Source organism: Phaenicophaeus curvirostris, chromosome 2 (genome assembly GCF_032191515.1).
Source record: "Phaenicophaeus curvirostris isolate KB17595 chromosome 2, BPBGC_Pcur_1.0, whole genome shotgun sequence".
Classification (NCBI taxonomy): domain Eukaryota; kingdom Metazoa; phylum Chordata; class Aves; order Cuculiformes; family Cuculidae; genus Phaenicophaeus; species Phaenicophaeus curvirostris.
The window spans coordinates 52,012,512-52,027,683 of NC_091393.1; the positions used below are offsets into that span (position 1 = coordinate 52,012,512).

General features: G+C 37.9%; 1 protein-coding gene across 1 annotated transcript; it reads right to left on the reverse strand.

The window, feature by feature from the left end:
* Nucleotides 1–12,660: 12,660 nt before the first annotated feature.
* Nucleotides 12,661–15,061, reverse strand: GTF2H5 (general transcription factor IIH subunit 5). The gene is made up of 3 exons (XM_069852052.1): nt 15,000–15,061; nt 14,212–14,330; nt 12,661–13,747 (listed from the first exon to the last, which is right to left on the reverse strand). Exons 2-3 carry the CDS (start codon nt 14,244–14,246, stop codon nt 13,567–13,569), a joined length of 216 nt encoding a protein of 71 aa, XP_069708153.1. The 5' UTR covers nt 14,247–14,330; nt 15,000–15,061; the 3' UTR covers nt 12,661–13,566.
* Nucleotides 15,062–15,172: the final 111 nt, after the last annotated feature.

Sequence of the window (15,172 nt, forward strand, 5' to 3'; positions counted from 1 at the left end):
CTACAGCACCCACCCATGTGCAGAAGGGGAGCAACGGCAATCGCAAATCAAGTCCAAGATCTCAGTGGCTGTAACTCAGGAGTATCCTTGCCTTAAGACAAGGCCTCAAAGTGAAAACACAAGTCAAACCTTCTATTATTTATAGGAATAGCACATGGCCTTTTAACTTGCCTAGAGGATACTGCTGCTTTATACACACAGAGATAGATGACACTTAGGGAAATACCTGCTGCACTGCATGGCTTCTTTGCAACTACTATTTTTCACTTCTCCTGTGACTAAAAGTATACCCCTAGGGTAATCAGGCATTTTAAAACACATTTAATTCCGAAGTATTTTTCTAAATAAAAAGAAATGTTAAAACTAGAAAACTCAAAAGGAAGGGACAACCGTTTTGTTCACTAGTCTACTCCATGCCTTCCTCTAGTGTAATAAGCTTGACCTAAAGCGCTGGTTCATTATATTATAGAGCTAAGAGCATAAACATTTCAATAGTCCAACCAAAATGTTCACTGCAACTTCAGCAGTATAAATGTAGACATTAAGCTAAAATGGTTAATTCTATTATGAGGCCTGTGCTTCTACTCACTTCTTGGTATTACTGATCTAAGGAAAACCTTAGTTACCCATTCAACTTGACTGGATAATAAAAGATCAGTCAAACTATAACAGAAGAGTTTGTGAATTCATTTTTACTATTGGAATATTGTGAATTTAAGATCAAAGGCAATATGGCATGTGCCTTTTCAGAAGGAACTCTGCTCTTTTCAGTCATGGCCAGGCCAATGCTTTTACATCTTGCCCAGCTGTGCAAGTAAGCAGCTGCTCCAACATCTGTCTGCTTCTATAAACCATTAATCCAATGTTCACAGCCCTTCCCTCTAAAGAACCAATGGCTGGCCTCCTTTTCAGCAAGATTTATTATAATACCTCCTGTCTTTTTAAAGGCAGACACTTTTAAAATAACCAGCTATGACCAATCACGAAGGCAGATGATAAATCCTACTTGTCTATGTGCAACTACATGAACTTTGCACATGGAAGCTTTTTATTTCAAACAGAAAACACAAGGAAACAATTCTTCAACTCGCCTTCTTTAGTCTGCCAAACCAGAACATCTCCATTTTTTTTCTCTTCAGGTAAAATATTCACATTCTCTCATTAAATATTTTTACTGCAGACAATTTTTCTTCCCCTGTCATTTCACTTTTCATTATTTCTTCCCTATTCATAAGCTCACTATGCTCATGCTCATTTATACAGCTTGGGTATGCTAGGACAGAAAGCAAAACACAGGACTTGGTTGCCATCTCCCATATGCAATGACATCAGCACTGCAAAGGACAAAAGTGTGATTTCTGCAGGCATTATCTCCCCAGAACTGGTGAACTAATAGTTCTCTACATACTCTTTATATGTCTTCCTGCCTCATTTTCGTGGTGGAAGCAGCTCCAACCTTCTAAATATATTCCCCCTGCTCCTTCAAGGAGCTTAACATAACTGGAACCAGGAAAACATGATATCAGCCCCAGGTACTGAAAGAACTGACAAACTAAAGCAGGAAACAACTTCTTTTTAAATCGAGTCTGCACACCCTAGGATTTATAAGACAAGATATGGCACCTGTATTCAAGAAAAGGAACAGTAAATGGCAAGCTCAGAGTTACCTATCTGGTGTAAATGGCACACAAGGATTTGAAAAATATTTTGTAGGGAAGAACAAAAACACTGTTAAATGGGAAGATGGGACAATACACACTAAGCTAAATACAAACGCAACTTTTGTATTTTTTCTTTGTCAGATAACTGATGTGCTAAACAAGAGAAATACAATCATATGTGTTTTTTTAGCTTTATTTAGCATTTCAAATGGTGCCACACAAGATATTAAACTGAAGATATGAGGATTAGTACAGACAGCAAGGAGTGGGAATTAATAAGGATGACAGTAAAAGGTGCTCCAAAGAAAACAGAATTACAAGATATTATAAATGGGGTACCTGAACAACCAGTCATGATACTGATCTTTTAAATATTTTTGTTAGTAGACCCTAGAATAAAACTGAGCATGCTAATAAGATCTGCTGATGTCAGACACCTGAGAAGCAACAGTAGAGACTACAACCAGAATATATATCACTCAAAAGAACAGATGACCCACAGAAGCAGACCAATAAAAAACCAGGATGAATATGATAGTACAGAGTTCTGAACAGAAGGACTTGATGTTCATTTTGAACGGAAGGCATCAACTGAAAAGAGAAGAGGTGAAAAAAATCTGAATCTGCCAGTCAACAACAGAATATCTGTAAAGTATCAATCTGATGAGATCATGAAAGAGGCTCATACTCCCAGGGAAGTATCAAAGGAGGTTTTTTCCAAGAGAGATCTGGAATATGAATGCTATTGCACTGGGAAGACTTCACCTATAATACTGCGTACAGTTGCGATCAATTACACTGAAGCCTGATGAGTTAAACTTGAAATGGGTACAGAGAACAGCCAGGAGAGACAGACATGATTCTATCTGTATGTTACTCTATGAAACATACAGTCAAATTTTTGCTATTTCATTTGCTGCATCAGGTTAGGCCTCCTTCTTAGGCACTTCTTATGAAGTTTAGCATTATGAAAACCTAGTTCAAAGTGAGACCTTTGAATATGTCTTCAATATAGAAAATCGATTAATCTAACTTGCTCAGCAAAGCCCACATTAGAATATGAAAATAAACAGCAGCTGGTAGAAATACTTCTGAGGTCCCTAGGCTTTTCAGACAAGTGCTTTAATGGCTGAAATATATATATTTTTTAGCTTAAATCTACAGAGACTCATGCAATATATATATATTCTTCAAAACCTCTTATAATTTCAAACTGTAGTCTCATGAGCTCTTCCAGTACAGGACAGCACAGCAAAGTTTAAGCAATTTTTTTTTTTTCCCCAAATTCAATGAAGACAACATTCAAATACAAAAATAAAGAGAATTCTTGAAAAATATAGAAGAGCAAGAATAAGATAGTGATATGATAGTACTAGAATATGGAAGGTAATAAGCTATCAAAATATTCAAGGTTTTAAGTATCAGAATTCTAACAACAGTTTGTCACCAGAATCCCAAATAAGTATCCTCTGTACTATCACACTTCATAGAAGAAAATACAAAAAATACAGAGATTGTGGCAAAATTAAATGTTAATTCTTAACAAATAACATAATTATAGCACGATACCTGCATTTGCTCTGGGTAGTTCTATAAATGAACACGATGAAATATTTGAGTGGAAATATTTCAGTGGATTTTACAGGAAGAAAAGACATTGGAGGACTACAATGAATATATTCATTGGGGTTTTGTGTTTTTCTGCAGTTTTAGCAAAATGTAATACTATTATTAAAAGCACCTCTATGTACAAAAGAAAGAAAAAAACCAACCCTCATTGACTTTCATGAATGTTTGATTCACCGATTATTTTAATCCCAGTTATAGAAAGACACAATAAATTCTGGATCTGAAAGGCCTGGTTATCCTTTTTAGTACCCCAATTTCCTGTGTTTGTTCCTCCTCAAGAACACCACCTCGTGCTTGAGGCTTACAGAGACACTTCCTAGTGCAAAGACAGCAAAAGCATCCTTTCCTCCCTAAATTCTAAGAATGATTGTTGGGCCAGTAAGCCCATCTTTCTCCCATGAAGTAAGCATACTGTAGCTGCGATGTAGCTGGCCCTTGCCAGAGGAGTTTTGGACTAGATATTAGGAAAAATTTCTTCACCAAAAGGGTTGTCAGGCATTGGTGGTTTAAGTCACCATCCCTGGAGGTATTTAAAAGACATGTAGATGTGGTCTTCAGGGACTTGGCAGTGTTAGATTTACTTAGTGATCTTAAAGGTCTCTTCCAACCTAAATGACACTATGATTCTGTTACACATATTCTGTACACATACACACATAGATATATGCACATCACACACACATATATACATGCATTCACATACAATTATTTGTGCATGTGTATTTATATATATATGTCTATATACACATATATCTATGTGTGCATGCGTACACAAGTATTAGACACACAGAGTTTTCCTAACTTGTCACTTAAAATTGTGGTTAGGCCAGGATGTGATGCTATGAAAACCTAAGAATCTTTGATTGACAGCAGTATTTAACATGCATGCATGTAAGCCAGCATACTAGCATAGTAAGATCTACAACTGAATATATATTTTTCTTCACATGTTACTAAGTGCCCTGACATTTACTTTTACTAGATAATATCTACATTTTAATAGGAACAGAGAGCAGGATAGACTTCTATTGTGCATTTTGCACAGACAGAATACAAAGCAGGGCAACAGTCCTACTTAGCAGAAGTAGCAGAAAAATAAGTACTCTTATCCACATTTTACAGATGAGGAAATCTACACAACGGCAATGGAAATCCACCTGCTTAAGACCATAGAGCAATGTCAGACTTTTCACTTCTCCCCTAGATTATACTAGATAACTTAAAGGTGAACTGTTCTTTAAGTGGTGAGATAGTCTCATCAAAATAATATTGTTAACATCTTCCCTTCTCAGAGAGGACTAGTTTTCACAGCTCTAGTAGTAAGGCAGAAGCAAAGACATTACTGATAAATGTAGTACTTAGCTTTCAAAACCTGATCATGTGCGATACTATCAGAACAACTTCAAGTAGTAGGTTCACTGCACTTGGTAATAAATTCACAGTTGTATGAAGAAACACTTAATTGCATTGCTAATATTGACTTTGTATATTTATGACTTTTTAATGATTTTCTTACCAACATCTGCAAGAAATTGGTACTAATGACTTGGCTTTTTGTTTAGGTTCTCAACATGTGTTACACAATTTACATATATTTAAACAGCTGCTTCATTAAAAAAGATCAATCACTTGGCACCCGAGATCATTCTTAGAACAAATTGCATTCAGTACTTACTGGTGCACACAAGTTATTCTCATATGTATTTGTGGTTTTGTACTTTTAAAAGAGAAGAAAATTAAATCTGTATGGCACCCTTTTAATAGTATATGATACTTAATTATTGCATTACTTCATGTCACTGCAGACATTACAAATGTGCATAACTGTCATCATTACATACTGGGTGCAAGGATGAAGGAGAAAAGTACCTGTCATGTTTGAGTTTTTGAGACTGAAAACTCCCGACACTGATGTTCCCTCAACCCAAAAGTGATAGCATATCCAGCTTATGATTCTGCCCCAGATGTTCCAAGGCAAGCCTCCTGACTACTAGAAACTAATACATAGACACAAGTGATTAATTTCAGGCTTGAGCAAGGATAAAGCGTTGCCAACATTTGACCACTAGTCTTAAAATTAGGCCCTTTATATCAGTCTTCTTTCTGTTTCTATTACTTTTTTTGGTTATGATCTTCTTGTAACTAGACAATAACAATAAAATCCACTACCTAAAAGCCTCCTTCGCTATTTCAGATTGAGAGGTGTGGAGGGTTGCTTCTTGTAGTTAGCAATTTTAACAACGGAAGTTTTTTTCCGGTGCCTTCACAGTTCCTTTTGTTTTGTAGTACACTTTAAAAAAAGAATGAGCTAGAATAACTCTGCATATTGAAAAGGCAGTTTCAGCTTGGACTAGTTTTTCATACTCATAGCAAACAACTCTAGGAATCACCTTCTGAAACACATATACCCTCAGAATCCCTCCTTCCCACACGCTACAGTTCCTTCTGGCTCTTGCTGTCACATAGCAGACAAAATAGGCAGAAATGGCTTTAAAATAAAAGCTACTCAAAGCCCAAAGGGGAAACATTTACTATTTCTAGGACTTCAGGTTCCCTCGTCCTCCTGACAGATTTGTTCAGATGCTCAGCTGTGCCTACTTTTACTCTCCTGCTCCTCTCAAACACTACTTGCAACTGCCTTTGTCCAAATGGCAACCTGGCCAGCAGCAAAAAGCTGTCACTGTCTTCTATCACACTGACCTCACCATAGCTGTGCTTGACAATACCCATTTCATACCCTTAAGAAAATAGGCCTCTTTTTTCTTAATTTTTATACAGACTTTATAAAACTTTCCCAAAATTAAAATATATAATTAGTCTCAGTTTAGAACAAGCAAGATCAAAAGCAGGGAGCATGCTTCACATTACAGCTGAAGTGAGATTTTTCTTCAATATTTTAATTTAAGCTGGTTGATGATACAGAAGGCCAGCATTATTCCAGGGTTACTCAAGACCGCTGAACCTCTTGCTTCTGGAATAACTATATGCCTAATAATATACATACTACACACATGCAAAACACATTACATGCTAAAAAAGTTGCTGTTGCAGGTAGGAGAAGGCAAGGTAGAATAGGCTGGTGAAGGGGCTGGAGAACAGGCCTTATGAGGAACGGCTGAGAGAGCTGGGCTTGCTTAGCCTGGGGAAGAGGAGGCTGAGGGAGACCTCATTGCTCTCTACAACTACCTGAAAGGAGGTTGTGGAGAGGAGGGTGCTGGCCTCTTCTCCCAAGTGACAGGGGACAGGACAAGAGGGAATGGCCTCAAGCTCTGCCAGGGGAGATTTGGGCTGGACATTAGGAAAAAATTTTTCACAGGAAGGGTCATTGGGCACTGGAACAGGCTGCCCAGGGAGGTGGTTGATTCACCTTCCATGGAGGTGTTTAATGGACGGGTGGACGAGGTGCTAAGGGGCATGGTTTAGTATTTGATAGGAATGGTTGGACTCGATGATCCGGTGGGTCTCTTCCAACCTGGTTTTTCTATGATTTGATTTTTATGATTAAGAAAACTTTCTCTCCCAGTTTTTGTGACACGTTGGCTGTGATGATAAATACAGGACCTTCTAGAAACCAATTAATTTCTAGTTAATTGCAATACATTTTTGGATACAAAATTAATTTGAGTGCAATCTCTCTTAACTTTGTCCTTATGCTACTTGTGATTTTATTCAATTTCAGAATAGGAACTGCTAGCTAAAAGCCTAAAATATGTTTTATCCTTCCATAACTTCTCTCTCTTTCATCCTTCTACCTCACCCCTCACAAAGATCAGGAACACAACACAAAATGCTGACAGATTATAGAGGTTTGCTTAGTACATTTACCTCTCACTACCAACAGTATATCAGCTATGGCAACATTATACAAACGTGTAATACTTTCTCATCTCCAACTGATTTCTTCACAGCTGCAAATGTACCCATCATTCTGCATGACCTGTAATTTACTACCGACTCCATCTTTCCTGTAATAGAAAAGTCAACAACGCTATAGATGTGACAGCCAACTCCTTCAATCTATAGTCACCTAGCAATTTTGCTTGCTGTTTCTTTCCTAAGGGGCCAGTTTTATGGCTAATCAATTATTTGTCAGAGTTTTGGTGTTCAGAGGATTTCTTTGGTGTGTTTGAGCACATTCCTGCATAGGTATTGAGTCTGCTTTTCTTTCAGTAAAAGAAAAATATTAATCTGAAAGAGAGATCTCTGCCAGGAACATCATACTTGCTATTGTTACTACTACCTAGAATTGCTCAAGCACAAAAACCTAAAAGTTAACAATAAGACTCTAAAAGTTCTGCTTTTTTTATTTGTTCACAGCAGTTTTATAGTATGTTTCTATCATGCTTATTGCTTCTATGTAATTAGAGGAAATTACTTTATATGTCTATATGAAAAATACAACTACTTGTGTCCAAGGTATTAGCTTTCTCCCCCCACTCCCCACATTAAAACTTTACTGATAGACTTTTTTATTTTCTGTTTGTTTAGGGAACATACTGACTTATACATTTCTATAGGTATAAACCCATAAAGCTAGGCACTTTTGGGGGTAATCAGGGAAAAACTTTCCATATGTCTCATTTCTATGTACTATTCCCAACACCCAGATACAGATGCAGAAATCCCCACAAATATGGTCAGACGGAATAGCTCTTGTGTTTACCATAGAGCATAGTGCACGTGCACTGGGGAACAGGTACCCTACAGTCACATGCATTTTGTATGATAAGAAAACAAAACGAGAAATCATGTTCATAGAAGTTCCTTCTGACTGTATCAATGTTTTCCTGTGACTTACACTTATTAGAAATGATGCAACTTAGGAGAGAGGATGTCCTAAAGCAGGCTAGTGGTTTGGAGGTACAGAGCTACCAGTAACATCTGAATGGAAGACCACGTTTCAGACAAATCACTTTAGTGTACACCTAAGCATAGAAAGAAAACATTGAATGACTAAACATGTAAGAAATTTCAGACCTAAAAATACTACATTCCAAAATCTCTTACTGCAAATATCTTTCTAGAAGGATCCCTTGAAGTAGGATGTCCATCTCCAGCCGAAAGCAAATCCAGAAAGAAAGATGTTAATGTTCCAATGCACGTTAAGTCTTTGTTCCACCATTGCCCATGCTGCAGATTTTTTAAAAAGCACTTTAAAATATTGGTAAGAGCTCCCCTTACCGGTCTGCCTTCAAATTGTTAAGTCTACAGTCCTTAAAGTCTTTTTATATGACACAAAGATGGATAAAATAGTACTTAGAGTCCACATTTTTAAAACAAATAAAATGGAAAAAAAATCCCCCATCACATTTCTATCAGAGACCCTAATTTTTCAATTTCTCATTAGCTGTTAAGTCATGAGACCAAAGATAATGACCTAGTTTAGGAAGAATTTTTCTTCCATCATTATGAGCTTCACCAATTTATTGAATCCTTAATTTTGTACAGCACATATAAGCCTTACTGAAGTCTGAATTACAAAACACACACAAACACCCAATTCCAACATACTGAGTAACGCTTCATTTCACAGTAACCTCAACCAGCTTTAATGGGATCATTTGTGGAATAATGAATAAGTCAGTGTGAGAAAAGTATCAGAATCTGCTGTGAAACTGAGAAATACAAGATTTCTTACAAAAGCCTGCTGTTTTCTTCAGTGGCCTACTGCCTGGTTGGAAGAGCAAATATCCGTCTCAGACTGTTAGTGGACATTATTAAAGACTTATTGATTTTGTGTGTGTGTGTGTATATAACTTTTCTTTTTGAAATATATATATATATATATATTTAGAACCCTACTTTCCCAAGCTTAACCTAGGCGATGACTGAAAGTGGACACTTTTCTTAGTTGGCATCACCATGAAAGTTAAAATAAACCATTTTAACAACACCATAGAATACTGTTATCTTCATCTCACAGTAAACAAACCTGTTTACTTCAGCTCACAGTAAGCAAGCCTGTTAATACATAAAATACACGCTGTCTAGTCTCTTCTTGCATACTTGAGGTGGCCCTACAGAGCTAACTTGAGTGAGAAAAAAAAGTAAGATCTCTTATGCCACATTAAAAAAATCAGAAGATATGCTTTTGAATACATCCTACAATTCTGAAGATTGTAAAAGTAGGATTTCTTATAGCACTTGGAGAAGTTGCCATCTAGCATCTTGAAGAAGAGCCATCTAGCTCTCTGCACTGTGCTACAGAGAACAAAAAAACATGTATCATTATAAGCATATTAAACTTCTAGAAAAACTAAACAAACCCCCTCACTCTATCATTCTTTATTCCAAACAAATGCAGATGCCTGTCAGTTTATCTACAAAGTCAAATCCACTCAGTTTAGGTTCTCTCAGGTAAAATGGTGCTGTTCCCTGAAGCATTCACTATTTTCTTTCAACAGCTTTCTTTCTTAAAGCCACATCTATTCTCTCTATTGATTATCGGTTATTTCCTCCTTTACTGCACTGGACAATTATTTTCCCTTGGCTAAGTGTTGTGCCAGAGAAAAGGAAAGGGGACTTATGTCTCGGTATCAAGATAGGAGATTAATTATAATCCCTGTCTATACTGACTAATTCTAGGTCATCACAGTGCTGCCAACCCCCATGTTAGAAAAAGCCCACCCTCCAGAATTAGTTTATCCTACAATGTCTAAAAGAATCTAAATACGTGATAGCATTTAGGCTTATTTGCTTTTGGGGTACACTATGGTCACAGTACAGAGCTTTTCTTTGAAGACCATTAATAAACAAACTTAAAAAAAACTAAACTCAAGAAGTGCTGTTTTGTTTTAATAGGAAACTGAATTTTCAGTTTGCATCCCTTTCTTCCCATTTAACAAATACTTAATTTACACTGTTCAAATTCTCTTACCTTGCTTTGGAGATCTCTCTGATCTTTCTGTCGAACTTGTCTTTTCAATTTCTGTACTTGTGGTAGTCAAAGTTGCATTTATAAGCCCGTTGAGAGTTACAGTAACTTCTCAAGAACAACCGTTTACATCACAAACCAGAAACAAGTGAACTTTCAAGCTTTTCTAGAGTTACTCACTATAAGTAAGTAGCAAATAAGAAATTAATTTCAAACAAGTGTCCTGTAGGTAATTATTCAACCATGCTCTTCCTTCAGTACAGATGTTAATTTTAACTCAGACTGAAAGAAGAAATGAAGCACCAACTCAACCCTTAGCAGTGAAAACCCATCAAGACAAAATTTGCTGCTTTAACAAGAAGTCTGTCATTTAAGCCTGACTTTTGCTGCTCAAACACCCCTATGCTAAACCAGCAAAACAAAAGAGTATTTATCAGCTATGGATAGAAATGCTATTATCAGCTATTATCAGCTATGGATAGAAATACTAAATTCACATGTAATATTTCAAATACAGCAAGAGCTGATGCCCTCACTGTATCAGCTCTATTCACAAAATATGTATATATTTAAACAGATTCTCTTGATATTTTATTCTCAAAGGCTTCCAGCCTTTAAATGAACAGATTCTTAACACAATGTTTCATTGCCTGAGCCCCACTCACCAATAATACTTCACATCTAAGTGAAAGCCAGAGAAAACATTTAAAATCTTCAAGTGTAAATGTTAACTATCTCAAAATGTCTTGACATTTTTCTCATATCTCCTTTTCTCCCATCTGGGCTGTACATACATATGTACTTTTGAGAGCATATAAGCCTTCTGGGGTGCAAGTTTATTCACCCCAAAAAACTTCGGATGCTTGTCGTTTGATTTTTTTAATACATATACATACTCAAGTTCAAGGAGCTTCCTCATTGGATTTCCTTCACTATACTACAGGATAAAGACCCTTTTTTCCCCACAGAAACTACAAAGAACTTGCATCCTTAGACCCCATAAGGAAATAACAATTTGCTTCTTTATACCTGTTGTTGATTCTTCCAGCATAAAACGTTAGGCCTGGTTAGGTTGCAGGAAGGATCCAAGTCTTGACAGGTTTAGAGCTGAAGTCCATAAACATGTTTGCTTGAAGAAGATTGAGCAAAGAGTATAAGAATACATGCCTAACTGTTTAGTTTTTACAGTTTACAACTTGGACCTGTCTGTATTACATAAGCCACTTATCACTGGAAGCATAAGCTAAGCTAACAGGTAATAACGATGCAATGACAACTCTGTACAATTAACCAGATGAAAAAGACAAGAACCGCAAGAAGTTTATTGTAGACTCAAAAGGAAAATAACAATAGAAATGTAGCCCTAGACATGATAAATGGAAGTTTAATAGGTATAATTCTAATACGACTTTTCCAATACTGACATTTGAAGAGACAGTGCGGGATCATTTACCTTTCACCTTTCTGTATGGAAAATAAACCAGGATACCAAAGAAAGGATATAATACACTTTTCAATTAATGGCATCAAGCTATCATGTTATGTTAAGACTACTGGTTATCTCTCTGTTAAATAAGCATCCAAAACTCTTCAACAAAATAACAGTTATGAGGTCAATGTTTGATCAATCTTAAGAAAGAGGTAAGGAACCATAAACCATTCATAAAAGATTTCAACTTATTTCAAGTGAAGATGTATAGCTGGTTCTTAATGTAAAAGACTTGGGAAGCATCTACTTCTAAAAGAAAGATGAAACAACTCAGACCAAGATCCATCATTGTATACCATCAAAGAAGTATGGGGTTCAGAAACTGTATGAAGCTAAATTCCACAGGGCTATTTGCTCATCCACATGAGCCTGAATACATGTAATTCTGCAGAACTCTAGACAGCTTTTTTACTAAAAACATAACTTTCTCCTGAAGTTTCCCTATTTCTGTGGAAAAAAAAACCCCACTAGCTAACCTGATATCTACCAGACAAACAAAAGCAACACTGGGAGAGTCAGTGCAGAAAACTGTATAAAAGCCTTCCTATTTACACTTTGTTTTCCCCCAAAGATAAAAAGATGGCTGATGTACATGAGCAGCTCTGAAAACCTAGCTTCCCTTTGAAGCAATATCCTAGGAGTCTTCAGTTTATAAGTGATTACTTACAATAATACTCCAATAAATTTGACTACTTTGAGTAAAGAGTAGGATGAGAGAAGAGGTAATACATGTTATTCTTCTTGGTTTTGTAATCTGTATCTGCCATATTAATAGACAGGAAACTTCACAGGTTTTCTCATCATGCATTACAGACTTGCTAAATAAGCCAGTATCTGAGACAGTGAGTTACAAATGCCGGAATTAAAGTTGATAGTGTTAAAAAACTATGAAACTACGTTGCTCTTTCTGTGCAGCAGTATAGCAGAGGAGAAAGAGCTAAGCTGAAAAACAACGCAAAAGAAAAAAAAACAACACCCCTAAACAGAACAAACAAACAAAATCAGTCTTCTTTACAGGTAGAGCAACCAAGTCTTTATTTCCCCTTTCTGATCACAGAGCTTATTGCAACAAGGTAGTAGCTTCTGTGGAAAATACAAGCAGTTACATGTAAAGGATTTTTCTCTCACTAATGCAACTCTTCTAATTTACTATTGTTGAAATGCAAGTAATCAGTTTACAATTAAAATGCAATGATCTGAGGTAATGGATTTTGCCTCCATCACCCCATACTCCCCACCATATCCCCCTACCCTCCAAACATCTACATTCTCACAACCCAGAACAATGCAGAAGGCACAGCCTTAGTAAAACTAGGCAAGTAGCACAGGGCATCTGTAAAATGCTGGGGGAAAAAACGCCAAACAAACCCTGTGCAAATCAAAAAGAAAATTCACACCAATCTTCATTTGAGTGTATAAAATCCATTAAGTTATAGCAGTATCTAACCATGCTTTCAATTTCTGGAAATGTTCCATCAAGCATAAATCATACTTCAACAGACATTCTTTACATGCTAACAGTCACACTATAACCAGATATAATCAATTCCACAGGAATATAACACATCAGAGGAGTACATATGGCATTCCAATAAAGAAACACTATTCTAATTTTTGGGTCATACTACCTTGGAAAACTGAAGTCCTATAAGGAAAAACAGAGAGCATGCATCAAAAATTCTGTAGGCAAGTCCTCAAGGGTATAATTTTAAGGATTTTAGTACAGATACCATAATCTTTCAAAATGAGAAATAAAATCCAATTCAAGAGAATTTTGTCTATGAAAATGAACTTTTTTTTTTTGGAGGATCTACTCGATCCACTTCCACTTAGAACTTACTAACCACAGCGTATCTATTAAAACAGTAACAACCCACACTATTGAAATTCACTATTCCAAAACTCTAGGCTTTTTACTTCTGAGTAATAGGAAAAGAGTTCTGGTCCATTAACTCTCCCACTCTCTCCTGAAGGAAGTTAACCAATTCGGCTAATACGAAGACATGAGTTTCATCCAGGTCTTGTATGATGAACTTCTTTCCCAGTGCATTTGACTCATCCAAGTAGAGCAGAAACTGCTTCATTGCTGGGTCACTGTAGAGACAAATACACATAAGGTCCAACCTCACTGCAATAACGTTAAAAACAAACAAAAAAAATACACCCTACGGAATTTGGACTGGAATTGATGAAAAAAAGACAGGAAAGAAAGTATGAAAGATTATCTCCCTCTAGAATCAGCAAAGACACACATTGCTCACAAAATAAACAACAAAGAAACCCAATATTTGTAAACACTATAAATAACAAAAGGAACATCTAATGGTTAATCAGAAGTAGAAAACAATATTTTGAAAAAAGGAGTTCGGAATTAGGGTTACCTACGACTATCTCTCTCCTTGCTCAAAGGCCACATTTCTCTTTTGTCTGCTGCTTGAGCATCACCACTACTGATGACTCCTTTTTTTTCTTTTTTTCCAATCTAGACACTTAAGTTACTTAAAATATTTCCAGCTCTAAAGAAATAAGCAGATTTGGACACAAAAAATGTTACTAACCATTCAATCAAAACACCTTTCAGAACATTCACCATCTTCTCACTTTTCCTAGAAACGCTGAAAGGAAGAGGAGATAGGAACAAATCTTGGCTTGGATTACACACGTAAACAGAAGAAATCTGAAAGAAAAAGAACCACAGAATAACAGAACAGGTTTGGATGGGAAGGGACCTTAAAGATTATCCAGTTCCAACACTCCTGCCATGGGCAGGGACACCTCCCATTGGATCACATTGTTCAAAGCCTCATCCAGCCCGGCCTTGAACACCTCCAGGGATGGGGCAGCCACAACGTCTCTGGGCAACCTGTACCAGTGCCTCACCACACTCACAAGAAAACAATTCTTCCTACTACCTAATCTAAAATCTTCCACCTCTCCTCTTAAAACCACTCCCCCTCATCCTATCACTGCCCACCCTGACAAATAGCTCCCCTACAGCTTTCCTGTCGCCCCCTTCAGGTACCACCAGGCTGCTTTAAGGTTTCCCCGGAGCCTTCTCTTCTCTAGGCTAAACAAGCCAAACTCTCCCACACTGTCCTCACAGGAGGAACAGCGCCTTGGTTGCACTCGGCGACCCTTCCAGGCGCTTCCCCGGCCGGGAGGAGGGTAACGGGGAAGGGAAGGTGCGGCGCCCCGCGGGCAGGCCCGCCGGGCTCCGAGGGGCTCCGAGGGGCTCCGAGGGGCTCCGAGGGGCTCCGAGGGGCTCCGAGGGGCTCCGAGGGGCTCCGAGGGGCTCCGAGGGGCTCCGAGGGGCTCCGCTCCCTGCCGCCCTCTCCCCCCACCTCACCTCCGCCGCTGCCGCCCGGTCGCTTCGCTGATGACGGAGGCTCCACCGCCGCGCGCATGCGCAGCCACCGACCGACCCACCGACCCCCCCCCCCCCCCACCTTCCTCCTCTTTCTTCCCCCCCGCCGCCGTCAGCTCCGTATTGGCCGCGTCTCCCGCAGCGTGATGACGTCA

Coding starts and splice junctions, on each gene's coding strand:
- GTF2H5 (XM_069852052.1), bottom strand. CDS start 14,246: ATGGTGAATGTTCTGAAAGGTGTTTTGATTGAATG. Junction 13,748..14,211: donor AAAGGTGTTTTGATTGAATG/GTTAGTAACATT, acceptor TTGTCTCTACAG/TGACCCAGCAATGAAGCAGT.